Consider the following 14439-nt stretch of genomic DNA (forward strand, 5'->3'; position numbering starts at 1 on the left):
AGCAAGCACATGGTCATTCACAACCATCTATAATATATGATGCCCTCTTCTGCAGATAAAGCATTTACATACAATAAAGAAAATAAATAATCTTTAAAAAAAAAAAAGTTCGCAAAGCTAACCCCCCAGTGACATACTTCCTCCTTCAAGGCCACACCTCCTAATCCTGCCAAATAGGATCACCAACTGGAGAGCAAGTAATCAAAGCCTGAAAATATGGAGGACACTTCATTCAAACCACTACTCAGGGCTGCTCACTTGTTGATTCCTTGTATCAGTTCTGGAAGATTTTATTTTTCAAGAAATTGGTAGGTGCACACCTTTAATCCCAGCACTTGGGAGGCAGAGGCAGGCGGATCTCTGTGAGTTTGAGGCCAACCTGGTCTACAAAGAGCGTCCAGGACAGCCAGGGCTACATGGTGAAACCCTGTCTCAAAAAACCAGATTTGGTGGTGGCACACGTCTTTAATTCCTGCACTTAGGAGGCAGAGGCAGGTGGGTCTCTAGCGTTCAATGCCAGCCTGGTCTACATAGCAAGTTCCATGCCAACCAGAGCTCATAGTGAGACCCTGCCTCAAAACAAAACAACAAAATCTGGTGTATTTTGTCAAATGTATAGACAGAGGGTTGCTCAGAGCATTTCCTGAATATTCTTTAATTCGTGGAATTGATTGTGATAACTCTCACCAGTTCTAATTCTAGTAATTTGTATTTTATCTCCTTTTTTTCTTCCTTTGTTTGGCTAGGGTGTTGTTGTTTTATGTTGTTTTGTTTTTGTTTTTTGAGACAAGATTTCTTTGTTACACAGAACCCTGGCTGTCCTGGACTCTCTTTGTAGACCAGGCTGGCCTTGAACTCAGAGATCTGCCTGCCTCTGCCTCCCAAGTGCTGAGCTTAAAGGTGTGCACCAGGCTAGGGTTTTTATAATACCTATTCTTTCCAAAGAACCAGCTTGATTTTTATTAATTTCTTACTGTCAGTTTCGTCGATTTCTGTTCTAATTTTTATTATTTTCTTTTTTTCCTGATTACTTGGAATTTAATTTGTCTTTATTCTTCTAGTTTCCTTTTAAAATTGTTATTATTTTGTGTGTTCGCATATATATATATGTATGTATATGTATATGTATGTCTGTGACTCAAAGCAGTCAGGAGAAGGTGTCGGGTCCCCTGGACCTGGATCACAGTCTTTCCACAGCCATTAACAGCAATCCTGAGTGTGCATGGGACACAGCACAGAGGGCACTGCAAATCCAGGCACAGCCTTGGGGTCCCAGGTCCCAGACACCCTGTGACAGATGCCTGAGAGCCGAAGCAAGCAGTACTGATCTTCAGTCTCTGGCACTGCAGCCTCAGTCTCTAACGACAGGAGAGACCATCTGAAGGACAGTGCTGAGGGCTGGTGAAGGTTAGGGAGAATCGAGGTTTAGAAAGCGAGCATTCTTGGTAGACCAGAAAACACACACAGTGTGGGGGTAGCCACCCAGGCAATGTCATCCTTACACTTCATATCTTGTGGGCTATGATGCCTTTTTAAAAAAGATTTCTTTATTATTATTATTTATACAGTATTCTGCCTGCATGTACACCTGCAGGCCAGAAGAGGGCATCAAATCACATTAGAGATGGTTGTGAGCCACCATGTGGTTGCTGGGAATTGAACTCAGGACCTCTGGAAGAGCAGTCAGTGCTCTTAACCTCTGAGCCATCTCTCCATCCCACCTGCCCCCTCCCCCCTCCCCCTTTTTTAATGGGTTCTGGGGATTAAAACTCTGGACCTCAAGTTTACACCAGTCCTCAGATCTCCCAGAACTGGACTTACAGATGGTTTTGCACTGCCATGTGGGTGATGGGAATTGAACCTGGGTCCCCTGGAAGGATAGACAGGGTTTTAACTGCTGAATTGTCTCTCCAACCCTCTGCGAGTGTTTCACTTCACAGAACAAGAAATGGACACGCAGGAGCTTAAACAACTTGTACAACGTCACACAGAAGTCTAACAGTTTATTCGAGACCAGCTTGGCTTTGTATTTCTTCCCTTCTTTTGTATTTAGACATGTGTATGGTGGACACACATGTGTATGGTGGGTACCTGCAGAGGCCAGACGAGGGAGTTGGATGACCTGAAACTGGGGCAATAGATGGTAATTGGCTACTTAGTGTGAGTTCTGGTGAAGAACCTGACCCCAGAGGCCCCAAGCCCCCCAAAGACCCCAGTTGCTCGACTAGACCAACTCCATGACAAGCTTCATGTTTTCACTCTGCCTAACTAGGCCAAGTTTCTAACAATTCCTGGAAAAAATACGTTATGGATAGCTCATGGGCAGCTAATCAGCTTATAGAACAAACTGACTAGATAGCATGTTTTTATTACTTCATGGCCTTAGTAAAGAACACAGCTGGCCCCATCCAATCAAATTAAAGGCCAACTCCTGAGTAAGAGCCAAAACTTCAGTGACTCAAAAGTCCCCAATAATCAAACAAACAGCCAGTCCTGAATCCCCTCCTGCACTCTGACTCAATTCTGTCTCACAGATCCCTCCAACTGTCTATAAACTGAGCCTGCATGCTCATTTCAGGGTTGCCCTCCAGAGGAGAGAGCAGACCCTAGCACGCTAGAATAAAAACACTCTTTGTCTACAAAGCAAGTCTAGGACAGCCAAGCCTAACACAGAGAGACTCTGTCTTGAAAACAAACAAACAAACAAAACAACAACAAAAATAAAACAAAACACTCTTTGTTTTTCCATACTGCCTTTCTTCAGCAGATAACCCGAACCCTAACCGGAAACCAGACTTAAGTCCTCTTCATGAGCAACACAATACTCTTAACTATAATCTATCTCTGCAGCCTCCCCACCCACTTTGAACATTTATTGTGTGTGTGGGGGGGGGGGTGCATGCATTCCACAGCTTGGGTGCGGAGGTCAGAGTGCAGAGGTCAGAGGACAACTTTGTGGCTCTCTCCTTCCAACTTTGCATAGGTTCCAGGCATGGAATTCGGGTTGTCAGGCAAGCACCTGTACGGGATTAGCTGTCTCACTGGCCCTGGCTCTGCATTTTCTATCTGCTGTAATAATGACAGGGAGACAAAGCACATGTGCTTTCAGGAACTTATAGAAAAAGGCAGGCATTAAAAAGTGACACAGTCATGCTTGTGCGAACTGTGTCTTCAAGGGCGGTTGTTTAGTCCACTACAAATTTCTTTGCTCAAATGCAGGGTTAACGTTGCCATGTGGTGGTATGCACACATGACTACACACACATCCATCCCACAAAGTGGAACTTTGTATCCCGGTAGTCACTTGCACGCCCTAAGGTCAGAACCATCCAACCCATGACCTTTAGTTGAGTATGGGAGGATTAATTGGCTACAGAGCTCTGTGCCTGGCTCCCCTCTCATGCTGGTGAGAGCCTTCTTTCCACCCACAGCTTTGCCCTTACCCGTCCCCCTCACCCCCACCCACTTTCACACTCTATTTGCAAATTTTAAGACACCTAAGACCCTAATTTCTGAAGACCTGGGTGTGAGCCAGCCACTTACTCGAAATCACCTTCTCACAGATGCACGGGACGCCACACCCAGTAGGAGGAGTATTGATGGAATAAAATAGAAGAAAACCAAAGGTCACCTAGTACAACACTTAACCAGTATAACAAACTGGAACTGTTCTTAAGTGTGGGGGGCCTCATGACTGCCAGCAAGACTCTAGCTGAGCTAGAATGGACAGGGCTGAGAAATGCACCAACTCCCAGCACAAGACCAGTTTAGCCCAGGAAGGATCACCTTTGCTCCCACCCTCTGTGTCTGAGCATCAGGTCCTAGGATAAGACTCCATGGACGTGGCTGGGGCCTCCTGCTCCAGGTGAGTGCAGTTTTGAGGGAAAACTTTCAAGTTAAAAGGGCTTGCCTCTAGAGCCTGTCTGGTGTTGGGATCCCAAACCCGTCTTCTTGTTTTGTTTTGTCTTGTTTTGTTTTGAGACAGGGTGTCTCTGTGTAGCCTTTGCTGTCCTGGACTCACTTTGTAGACCAGGCTGGCCTTGAACTCACAGTGATGCACCTGCCTTTGCCTCCTGAGTGCTGGGATTAAAGGTGTGCACCACCATGCCCAGCCCCCAAGCCCATCTTTTATGCCCACCCCCCCAAACCAGGCCATTTATAAGTCTGTTCCCACAAAAGACTCAGACTCAGACCCGGATACAGATGGTCCAGAAAGGACTCACCAACAAGTGCTATGTATGAGCGTAGAGCAGAGAATTCAGGAACCCTGCCAGGGCCTGGCCTGCCTGCTCTTCCGCTCTGAGGCAAGCCATGCTAGAGCCCTCTCAAAGAGTGTGACAAGGGAGAGCACAGACCCATGTAGGGACCCTAACTGGCATTATCTGGTGTGGCCAGGTGAATGAAAGGGAATATGCAAGAAGGCTACTAGCCCTGGAGTGCTCCACTTCACCACAAGCAGTAATTTGAGGTGAAACCACTCCAGTGGCTCTTTACAATGTATTGTCCCAGAGCTCCAAGTGGAGAACGCATGGTGTGACCTGGGATGCTTTGGGGGATAGGCCTCATGCTGGTCGCATCAGTGATAACCCTGCCCATCCCCAGCTCAGAGGCATTGGTGCGGGACCTGCTTCTGGCCGCACTCGAGGACTTGAGCCAGGAGCAGCTAAAGCGCTTTCGCCACAAGCTGCGGGATGCACCCTTGGATGGCCGCAGCATCCCTTGGGGGCGACTGGAACACTCAGACCCAGTGGACCTCGTCGACAAACTGACCCAGTTCTATGGGCCAGAGCCAGCCGTGGACGTGACCCGAAAGATCCTGAAGAAGGCAGATGCTCGAGATGTGGCGATGCGACTCAAGGCGCAGCAGCTGCAGAGTAAGCTGGGTCGGGTAAGACGGGGTGGAAGAGGGTAACTCGCCCTTGATCCTCCCAGGCTCTCCTTGAAAAGATTTACTCCATCCGCTTCACCACCGCCCCTCCACTTCCTGGAAACCAGCCCAATGTTTCACGCACAGGGGGGCTAGTTCCAGAAGCTCCCCGGGAAATGCCTTGCCCCATCCCGTCTCTCACGCTCACTGAGCCAGCCTCATGTCGGATTTGCCTTCCAGGGCTCGGCCCCAGCTCAGCGCTTCTCCCCGTGTCGGGTAAGTTCGGGGTTTGGGGATCCTTTGATGTGAGATGGCTGGAGGAGGGAGCCGTGGCACGATTATAAGAAAGGGAGTCCAGATGTAGACAAGCAGGGCATTGGTCTCAGGGTGGCGGCAAGCCTTCTACGCTTTTGTTCCTTACAGAGTACAAGAAGAAATACCGCGAGCACGTGCTACGACAGCATGCTAAGGTGAAGGAGAGGAACAGCCGCTCGGTGAAGATCACCAAGCGCTTCACCAAGCTGCTCATCGCGCCCGGGAGCGGCGCGGTGGAGGATGAGCTGCTGGGGGCATCGGAGGAGCCCGAGCGCGCTAGGCGCTCAGACACGGACACCTTTAATCGGCTTTTCCGGGGCGATGACGAGGGCCCGCGGCCTCTGACCGTGGTGCTTCAGGGCCCGGCCGGCATCGGCAAAACCATGGCGGCCAAGAAAATCCTCTACGACTGGGCAGCAGGCAAGCTATATCACGGCCAGGTAGACTTCGCCTTCTTCTTGCCTTGCGGCGAGCTACTGGAACGGCCAGGCACGCGCAGCTTGGCGGACCTGATCCTGGACCAGTGTCCAGACCGCACGGCACCGGTGCGGCAGATACTGGCGCAGCCCCAGCGCCTACTTTTTATCCTGGACGGTGCAGACGAGCTGCCTACTTTAATAGGCTCGGAGACCACTCCCTGCACAGATCCTTTCGAGGTTGCAAGTGGCTTGAGAGTGCTGAGCGGGCTGCTGAGCCAGGAGCTGCTACCCTTGGCTCGTTTGCTGGTGACTACACGCACTGTCGCCCCCGGGAGACTGCAGGGCAGACTGTGCTCGCCACAGTGCGCGGAAGTGCGCGGTTTCTCGGACAAAGACAAGAAAAAGTATTTCTTCAAGTTCTTCCGGGACGAGAGAAAGGCAGAGCGCGCTTATCGCTTCGTGAAAGAGAACGAGACGCTGTTTGCGCTGTGCTTCGTGCCCTTCGTGTGCTGGATCGTGTGCACAGTGCTGCAGCAGCAGCTGGAGCTGGGCCAGGATCTGTCGCGTACCTCCAAGACCACCACATCGGTGTACCTGCTCTTCATCGCCAGCATGCTGAAGTCTGCAGGAGCCAATGGACCCCGGGTTCAGGGAGAGCTGCGCATGCTGTGCTGCCTAGCCCGGGAGGGCATCCTGAAGCATCAAGCGCAGTTTTCAGAAAATGACCTGGAGAGGTTGAAGCTTCAGGCCTCCCAAGTTCAGACAATGTTTCTCAGCAAGAAGGAACTGCAGGGCGTGCTAGAAAAGGTGGTCACCTACCAGTTCATTGACCAGAGCTTTCAGGAGTTCTTGGCCGCGCTGTCTTACCTATTGGAGGCTAAGGGAGCTCCAGGGGCCCCCGCAGGAGGTGTGCAAATGCTCCTGAACTCCGACACAGAGCTGCGCGGTTATCTTGCACTCACTACCCGATTCCTCTTTGGACTACTGAGTGCAGAGAGGATTCGTGACATCGAGCGCTATTTTGGCTGTGTGGTGCCAGAGCGTTTGAAACAAGACACCCTGCAATGGGTACAAGGACAGAGCCACCGCAGGGTGCCACCAGCAGGGGCAGGAAGGAATGCCGAGCTGGGGGACACTGAGGAACCGGAGGAGGAAGAGGAGGAGGAGGAGGAGGAGGATCTCAACTTTGGACTGGAACTGTTGTACTGCCTGTATGAGACACAAGAGGATGCTTTTGTGCGCCAGGCTCTTAGCAACCTTCCAGAGGTGGTACTGGAGCGAGTTCGGTTCACCCGCATGGACCTTGAGGTTCTGAGCTACTGCATGCAGTGCTGCCCAGCTGGCCAAGCTCTGAGACTGGTGAGCTGTGGGCTGGTGGAGGCGAAGGAGAAAAAAAAGAAGAGCCTGGTGAAAAGGCTGAAGGGGTGAGTCTAGCAGTCAGGGCTGGGCTATGAAGCTCGTCCCCAGAGAGGACAGAGAGGACCTCAGGGCTGCTTTACCCGCCCTGTGCAAGGCAGTTGTCTCTCATCCTCACCAGGGGTCCACACCACAGCCACTTTCGGTTATCCAGATCAGAGCAACCCTCCCAGCACAGCCAGCATAGCTCCATGAAGCAGCCTAGCTCCCCTCCTACATACACCTGCGTGTCCTCTGGGGGCTCCCTCCACCCCAACACTATTTGCTGTCTGTCTTCAAAGCCTACCCTGGCTCCACTTGGGTCCAACTACTGGCCTCATGGGACCCCACTGACCACACTAGATCCTCTTCCCTGCCCATCCTCGACTGGATCCTAGCTTCCTACACAAACAGGGCCATTTACTTTTGTTTTTGTTTTTTGTTTTTGGTTTTCCAGACAGGGTCTCTCTGTATTAGCCTTGGCTGTCCTGGACTTGCTTTGTAGACCAGGCTGGCCTCGAACTCACAGCGATTTGCTTGCCTCTGCCTCTGCCTCTGCCTCTGCCTCTGCCTCTGCCTCTGCCTCTGCCTCTGCCTCTGCCTCCCGAGTGCTGGGATTAAAGTCACCACACCCGGCTCAGGGCCATTTACTTTCTGTGAAGTCAGCTCCACTCGATACTTGTCCCAAGGCACGCCAAATGTTGAGAGTATTCACCAGGATAATGACAGGACCTGGTCCCAGGAACCCGTGGGCCCACTTTTGGGTCTTGTTCAAATTTGTAGAGGCAGGGGATGCAAGGAATGTGGGATAAGTGGCAGAGACAGCTCTGGAGCCTCAGGACCTTAGGTAGGAAGGATTGAGGCCTTTCTAGAAAGGTCTGGAAAGAGCACTTTGGACATCAACCTTGTTCTTTCTCTCTCTGCAGTTCTCGGACCACCACGAAACAACCCCCAGTGTCCCTGCTGCATCCACTCTGTGAGGCCATGACTGCCCAACAATGTGGTCTGAGTGTTCTGATGTGAGTCATCATGCTCCCGCATGGAAGGGGTTCAAAGCTGGGTGGCTTGGACAGGGACAGCATTTGCCTTCTAGGGAAGGCCAAGGATATAGGCTGAGAGCCATACTGGCTTCCACAGCTATTAGGTGCTAGCAGGGAAAGACTGGTGCTAGACCCTGTGGGAAACGGAGTGCAGCACAGCCTATGGATGGAGACAGGAAAAGCAAGGGTGTATTTATTCCTTTTGAAGGAAGCTCCCAGGTGCTGTTGGGGACTTCCTGAGCCATCGTTCTGCAGGGAAGTGTTCAGAGAGGCCAGGAGCTGGTGCCTCCTGCCCATGGTTTGGTTTCCTCCCTGTAAGCTATCCAGCTGATCCTAACTCAGAGGATCTGTATGAGATTTACCGAGGCTCCCCAGGTAGAGTTCTTAAGCTATGCCAGATTTTCTATGCTGTTAGCCATCACCAGTGAGCAGAGAGGAAGGATGATGGTGGTAGGCCGTGGTGGAGCAGGTAGTCAGTCATCCATCAACAGAGGATGAGGTGGGAAACTAGCAACCTGAAAATCAAACCAAAGGAGCCAAAAAAGATAATCACACGTGGCCCAGGAATTCTACCAGAAAACCAAGTACAGGGCTGGAGAGATGGCTTAGAGGTTAAGGGCACTGACTGCTCTTTCAAAGGTCCTGAGTTCAATTCCTGACATTCCCCCATGGTGGCTCACAGCCATCTATAATGTGATGTGATACCCTCTTCTGGTCTGCAGATGTACATGCAGGCAACGCACAGTCTTCATAATAATAAATAAATAAATCTTAAAAAGAAAACCAACTGCATAGAGGTGCTCACTTCATGATTTGTAATAGAAAAACAAAACCAAAAATGCAGGGACAGCAGGCTGATGCTCATGCCCATCAGAACTCGAGGCATGAGCATAAAAAGCTGTAGATTTCTTGAGTGAACATCAAGCTACCAGGAAATGTGTATTTTGTTCAGCTGAAGGTATAGAACTGGCCAAGTTTACAGACAAATCTACGTGCTTCTTGACCGCAGCTTGTCACACTGCAAACTCCCTGATGCAGTTTGTCGAGACCTCTCTGAGGCCCTGAAGGTAGCTCCTGCCCTGAGGGAGCTGGGCCTCCTCCAGAGCCGGCTTACTGAGGCAGGCCTGCGTTTACTGAGCGAAGGCCTGGCATGGCCCAGGTGCCACGTGCAGACACTCAGGTGAGGCCTGGTTTTGGAGGGATCGGGGTAGGGAATCCCCCACCTCCAGCAACCCCTGATGTCAGCTCTCTTGACAGGGTGCAGCTGCCTAACCTCCAAGAAGCAATCCGGTACTTGGTCTTTGTGCTCCAGCAGAGCCGGGTCCTGACCACCCTGGACCTCAGTGGCTGTCAGCTGCCTGGCCCCATGGTGGAGAGCCTGTGCTCAGCCTTGAGGCATCCTACATGCTGCCTAAAGACTCTCAGGTAAAGTCAAGGGGAGGCATGGTACTGAGGACATGGCGTATCAAGCCTAGGTTGGAGTAGGTGCCTGTGAGTCCTCTCTGAACCTCACAAGAGATCAAGCTCACACACAGATCTGGCGCCTTCTGCTAGTCCTATCCAAAGTTCTGGGTCTCAAACAAATATCCACAGGCTGTAGAGACAGTCTGGACCAATGTGCCTAACCTTCCTCTATAGTCCCTCAAAGACGTTCATCTTTTGTTTGTTTGTTTGTTTGTTTTTCAAGACAGGGTTTCTCTGTGTTAGCCTCGGCTGTCCTGAACTCACTTTGTAGACCAGGCTGGTCTCGAACTCACAGAGATCCGCTTGCCTCTGCCTCCCTAGTGCTGGGATTAAAGGTGTGCACCTCCATGCCTGGTGATGCTCATCTTTTAACAGATTCCAGCCAACTGCCTTCTGGTACTTGGTCCTTGTTAGAGCCTAGGCAGACAGCGCCAACCACTCCACTCTTATCTCAAGCCCTGGGTTCTTCCCCCAGCTGACTGACCCTTTGTCCCTTCTGTCTTGTGCTTGTGGCTGCAGTCTGACCTCCGTGGAGTTGAGTGAGGTGTCCCTGAGGGAGCTTCGAACTGTGACGACATTAAAGCCAGATCTGGCCATCATACATTCAGAACTAGGCGCACATCCTCAGCCTCTGAAAGGATGAGGCAGTGTCTTCTGAGGCCCTGGAGGCCGGAACCGGGTGGAGGATGCTGAAGCCAAAGTCCTTATGAAGGAGCCCTCCCCATTCAAAAGCAAGAAGATGCCAGCTTCTCCTTCCAGGGAAGTCTTTCAAGCCAAGAAGCCACAGAAGGGCAAGCAAAAGACCCAGGTAGATATAGGTCCTTGGTAGCTCCTGGATAGGCCTGGCACAAGCCTTGCCCTGGATGCTCTGAGGTTAGTCCTCCCCCGGCCCCACAACCACGGCTACCTTCCTTTCTGGGCCCTCCTATGTGTCCTTTAAAGATAATCCCCAACTATAAAGATAATCCCCAACTATAAAGATAATCCCCATCTGTAATAAGAGTATTCAGTAATGGAGCATACTGCTCAATGGTGTCCCTCACCTCTGATCTGGCCCATATCTGTTGTATGGGTGGATGCAACCCCTCCACCACCCCCCACCCAGAGTACCACTCACCTTAGGCAGAAGAAGGTAGGTCACCATTCCAATCTGGAATTTGGGGCATTGGCTTTTGGAAGGATGCCATCCCTGAAACCTTTGGGCATTAGCCCAGAAGGATCCACTTGCTGCCTGAGAGATGCAGGAAAGGAGCCAGATGAGTGACATTTTCCTGTGGTGATGGGAGCTGGGACCACACAGTGGATCTCTCCAACATAATAAATTTTCTTTTGGATTCCTTTTCATTGATCTCGCTGTAATGTTTGTCAAGTTATCAAAGTAGGTATTGAGCCAGGCGTGGTGGCACACACCTTTCATCCCAGTACTCGGAAGGCAGAGGCAGGTGGATCACTGTGAGTTTGAGGCCAGCCTGGTCTACAAAGTGAGTCCAGGACAGCCAAGGCTACACAGAGAAACTCTGTCTTGAAAAAACAAAAACAAACAAGCAAACAAACAAAAACAAAAAAGAACCAAAGTAGGCATTGACATGATCTTTTGCTGGATGTGGTGGCCTGAGAAATACTGTCTCAGGAAAAGAAGTAATTAAAAAAAAAAAAGATATGACCTTTCCCATGTGTGTATAATGCATATACAGGGTAAGGTTTAGTACACAGCCTGCCACTGAAGAAATGGGCTTGGCATGCTGGCCTGACCACAGGAAACCTACAAGAGAAGCTTAGCGTTCTGAGCTGGGTCCAGCCATGAATGCCCCAGAACTGAGGCGCCTCTGCCCAGAATGACTGGGCTTGGAGCACTCCGCAGTGAGCCCCTTTACTTCCCAGGGGAAAGTCTCTCCATAATCCCTTTATAAATCCATTCCTTTGTGAGCATATACAGGGGGAGGAAGTCTCCCTCAGGCACAGTCATAGGCGAGGGGAGTAAGGGGAAAATGGGAGGGAGGGAGGAATGGGAGGATACAAGGGATGGCATAACTATTGAGATGTAATATGAATAAATTAATAAAATATATTTAAATAAATAAATAAATCCGCTCCTTCATTCCCCAAAACGAAACCCGCAAACCCCTCCTGTCTTAGTTATGTTCCCATTGCTGTGATAAAACACCACAACCGGAAGCGACTTACAGACAAAGCATCCACTTACAGTTCCAAAGGGAAAAGGACCCATCACAGCAACGGGAGCAGAAGCCAAAGACTCAAGTCTTGAAACACAAGCACAAAGCAAAGAGCGAGCTGGAAATGAATGGGTCTTTAAACTCCCAAAGCCCCGACTCCGGGAACATACTTTCTCCAAGAAGACCACACCCCCCCCAAGCCTTCCCAAACAGTGCCACCAATGGGAAGTTAAACGTGCAAATGTTGTGGTAGTTTGAATAGGGATGCAACAGAGGCTCATATCTGAAGGTCTAGGTCCCAGCTGGTGGAACTCTTTGGGAAGGATTAGAAAGGTGTTGGAGGAGTTATGTGAATGGGGAATTGGGGGGGGGGCGCAGTATTGAGGCATCTAAAGCGCATGCCAGCCCTAGCCTTGCTCTTTTTCTGCCTCCAACTTGCAGATCAACTGTGAGCTCTCAGACGCTGCTGCTCCAGCGCTATGCCTGCCTGCCTACTGCCACACTACCAACGAACGCCCCAACCTTCCCTCCTCCACCCCACCTCAGCCCTCTACCCCCACCTGACACACACCCCCCCCCCATGATCATGGACTAACCCTCAGAAACTCCACTCAAGGCCCAATAAAATTTCTTCTGTAGCTGTCTTGGTCATGGTGTCTCACTGCAAGAGAACAGCAGCAACTAAGGCAAACCACCAAGCCCACATGGGATGTTTATGATCAGTGTCACTACATGGTTCCAGGATGGCAGCCCTTGATGGGAAAGCATGGCAGCAACTGGCAGGTACAGCAGCAGGAGCAGGAAGCTGAGAGCTCACATCTTCAAAGGCAAGCACGAAGCATAGAGAGAGCACACTGAAAGCAGAGACAACATCCAATCTCTCAAAGCCTTCCTCCACATTTTTCCACCAAGGCTGCAACCTCCCCCCAAACAATACTACCAATTGGTACCAAGGGTTCAAACGCCTGAGGCCATGGGGACATTTTTTTTCCCTCATTCAAATCACAGTGTTCTATTCCATGACCCTCATAAGCTCCTGGCCAAATAATGACGAATACATTTAGTCCAACTTTAAAGGTCCCCGTGGTCCTTCATAGTCTCAGCACTGTTTAAAAATACAAAGTTTTGGGGCTGGAGAGATGGCTTAGAGGTTGAGAGCACTGACTGCTCTTCCAGAACTCATGAGTTCAATTCCCAGCAACCACATGGTGGCTCACAACCATCTATAATGTGATCTGATGCCCTCCTCTGGCCTGCAAGTATAGATGCTGGCAGAGCACTGTACATATAATAATAAATAAATAAATCTTTTTTTTTTTTTAATATACAGTTTCTTCTAAGACTCAAGGCAATCTCTGCCAGGCACGGTGGAGCATGCCTTTAATCCCAGCACTTGGGAGGCAGAGGCCAGTGGATCCCTGTGAGTTGAAGGCCAGCCTGGTTTACAAAGCGAATCCAGGACAGCCAAGGCTACACATAGAAATCCTGTCTCGAAAATCAAAAAGAGAGAGAAAAAAAAAAAAAGGGTTCAAGACAATCTCTTAATTAGCCTGCTGCAAAATCAAAAAGCAAGTTACAAACCTCCAACATATAATGGCACAGGATATACCTTACTAAACATGGCAGAGTGAGGAAATACTAAGCCAAAGCAAGACCAACACTTAGCAGGGAAAACAGCAAATCGTGTAGCTCCGCGTTTAGTGTTAAGGAGCTTACATTGCTTTGCTGCCTGCAAGTTACATCTCTCTCTAGTTCCACTCCCCGACTGCAGCTCTCCTTGGCAGATAGCTCACGCATTTGGAGTCTCCAACATCTTGGGGTCTCTCCTGCACACCAGGCTTCACTTCATAGCTTCGCGCCCAATGGTCTCTTACTGCCTCCTTACAGGGAATTCCTTGCCACATGTTCCCTGGCCTCAGTGTCTCTCTGGAACTACTGAGTCAGAGGCCATAGTCCCTGGGACTGCAGAGATGGCTCAACAGCGAGGAATACTTGCTCCTATTCCAGAGGTCCCAGGTTCAATTCCCAGCACCCATATGGCATCTCACAACGGTCTGTAACTCCTTTTCCAGGAGATTCAGTGCTGTCTTCTTGACTCTGCAGGCATGAGGCACTCATATGCTGCACAGACATACTTGCAGGCAAAACATCCATTCATAAGAAATAAAATTTTAAAATAAAAAAGAATTTCATCCTTTCTGGCATGGTGGCACATCTCAGCACTCGGTAAGCAAAGGCAGGTGGATTGCTGTGAGTTTGAGGCCAGCCTGATCTACAAAGAGATCTACAAAGGCCAATGCTACAAAGAGAAACCCTGTCTCAAAATAAATAAATAAATAAATAAATAAATCTTTTAAGGGCTGGAGAGATGGCTCAGAGGTTAAGAGCACTGGCTGCTCTTCCAAAGATCCTGAGTTCAATTCCCAACAACCACATGGTGGTTTACAACCATCTGTAATGTGACCAGATGTCCTCTTCTGGCCTACAGGTGTATGTGCAGGCAGAACACTGAATACATAATAATAAATAAATAAATCTTTAAAAAAAGAAAGAAAGAAAAACCTAACAACCAAACAAAAAACCAGTTACAGCCTCTCTCCCAACAGAAACTGTGGCCACAACATTAGGCTTCCTAGTGGTCCTCTCCAAACTGTGCATCTTGTAATTATTTTCAGCCCACTTGATCTTTTTCACCTACACAAGTGTTATCGATAACAGCTGGGCACAGATTCAGTGTTACATTGTCTCAAAATCTCCTCCACTAG

General features: G+C 49.8%; 1 protein-coding gene across 1 annotated transcript; it reads left to right on the forward strand.

Moving 5' to 3' along the window:
- Positions 1–3660: 3660 nt before the first annotated feature.
- On the forward strand, positions 3661–10453 carry Nlrp6 (NLR family pyrin domain containing 6). The gene is made up of 8 exons (XM_051145586.1): positions 3661–3865; positions 4603–4874; positions 5108–5143; positions 5291–7025; positions 7923–8015; positions 9046–9216; positions 9294–9461; positions 10020–10453. The coding sequence occupies exons 1-8, from the start codon at positions 3837–3839 to the stop codon at positions 10141–10143; spliced, it is 2628 nt and encodes an 875-aa protein (XP_051001543.1). The 5' UTR covers positions 3661–3836; the 3' UTR covers positions 10144–10453.
- Positions 10454–14439: the final 3986 nt, after the last annotated feature.

This window comes from Acomys russatus, chromosome 5 (assembly GCF_903995435.1).
Source record: "Acomys russatus chromosome 5, mAcoRus1.1, whole genome shotgun sequence".
In the NCBI taxonomy this organism is placed as follows: domain Eukaryota; kingdom Metazoa; phylum Chordata; class Mammalia; order Rodentia; family Muridae; genus Acomys; species Acomys russatus.

What these genes read in the sequence shown, in the direction of transcription:
- Nlrp6 (XM_051145586.1), top strand. Translation starts at nt 3,837, where the DNA reads ATGGACGTGGCTGGGGCCTCCTGCTCCAG. An exon ending in GCTGGGGCCTCCTGCTCCAG is followed by an intron (nt 3,866 to 4,602) that starts GTGAGTGCAGTT and finishes GCCCATCCCCAG; the next exon opens with CTCAGAGGCATTGGTGCGGG. An exon ending in CAAGGCGCAGCAGCTGCAGA is followed by an intron (nt 4,875 to 5,107) that starts GTAAGCTGGGTC and finishes TTTGCCTTCCAG; the next exon opens with GGCTCGGCCCCAGCTCAGCG.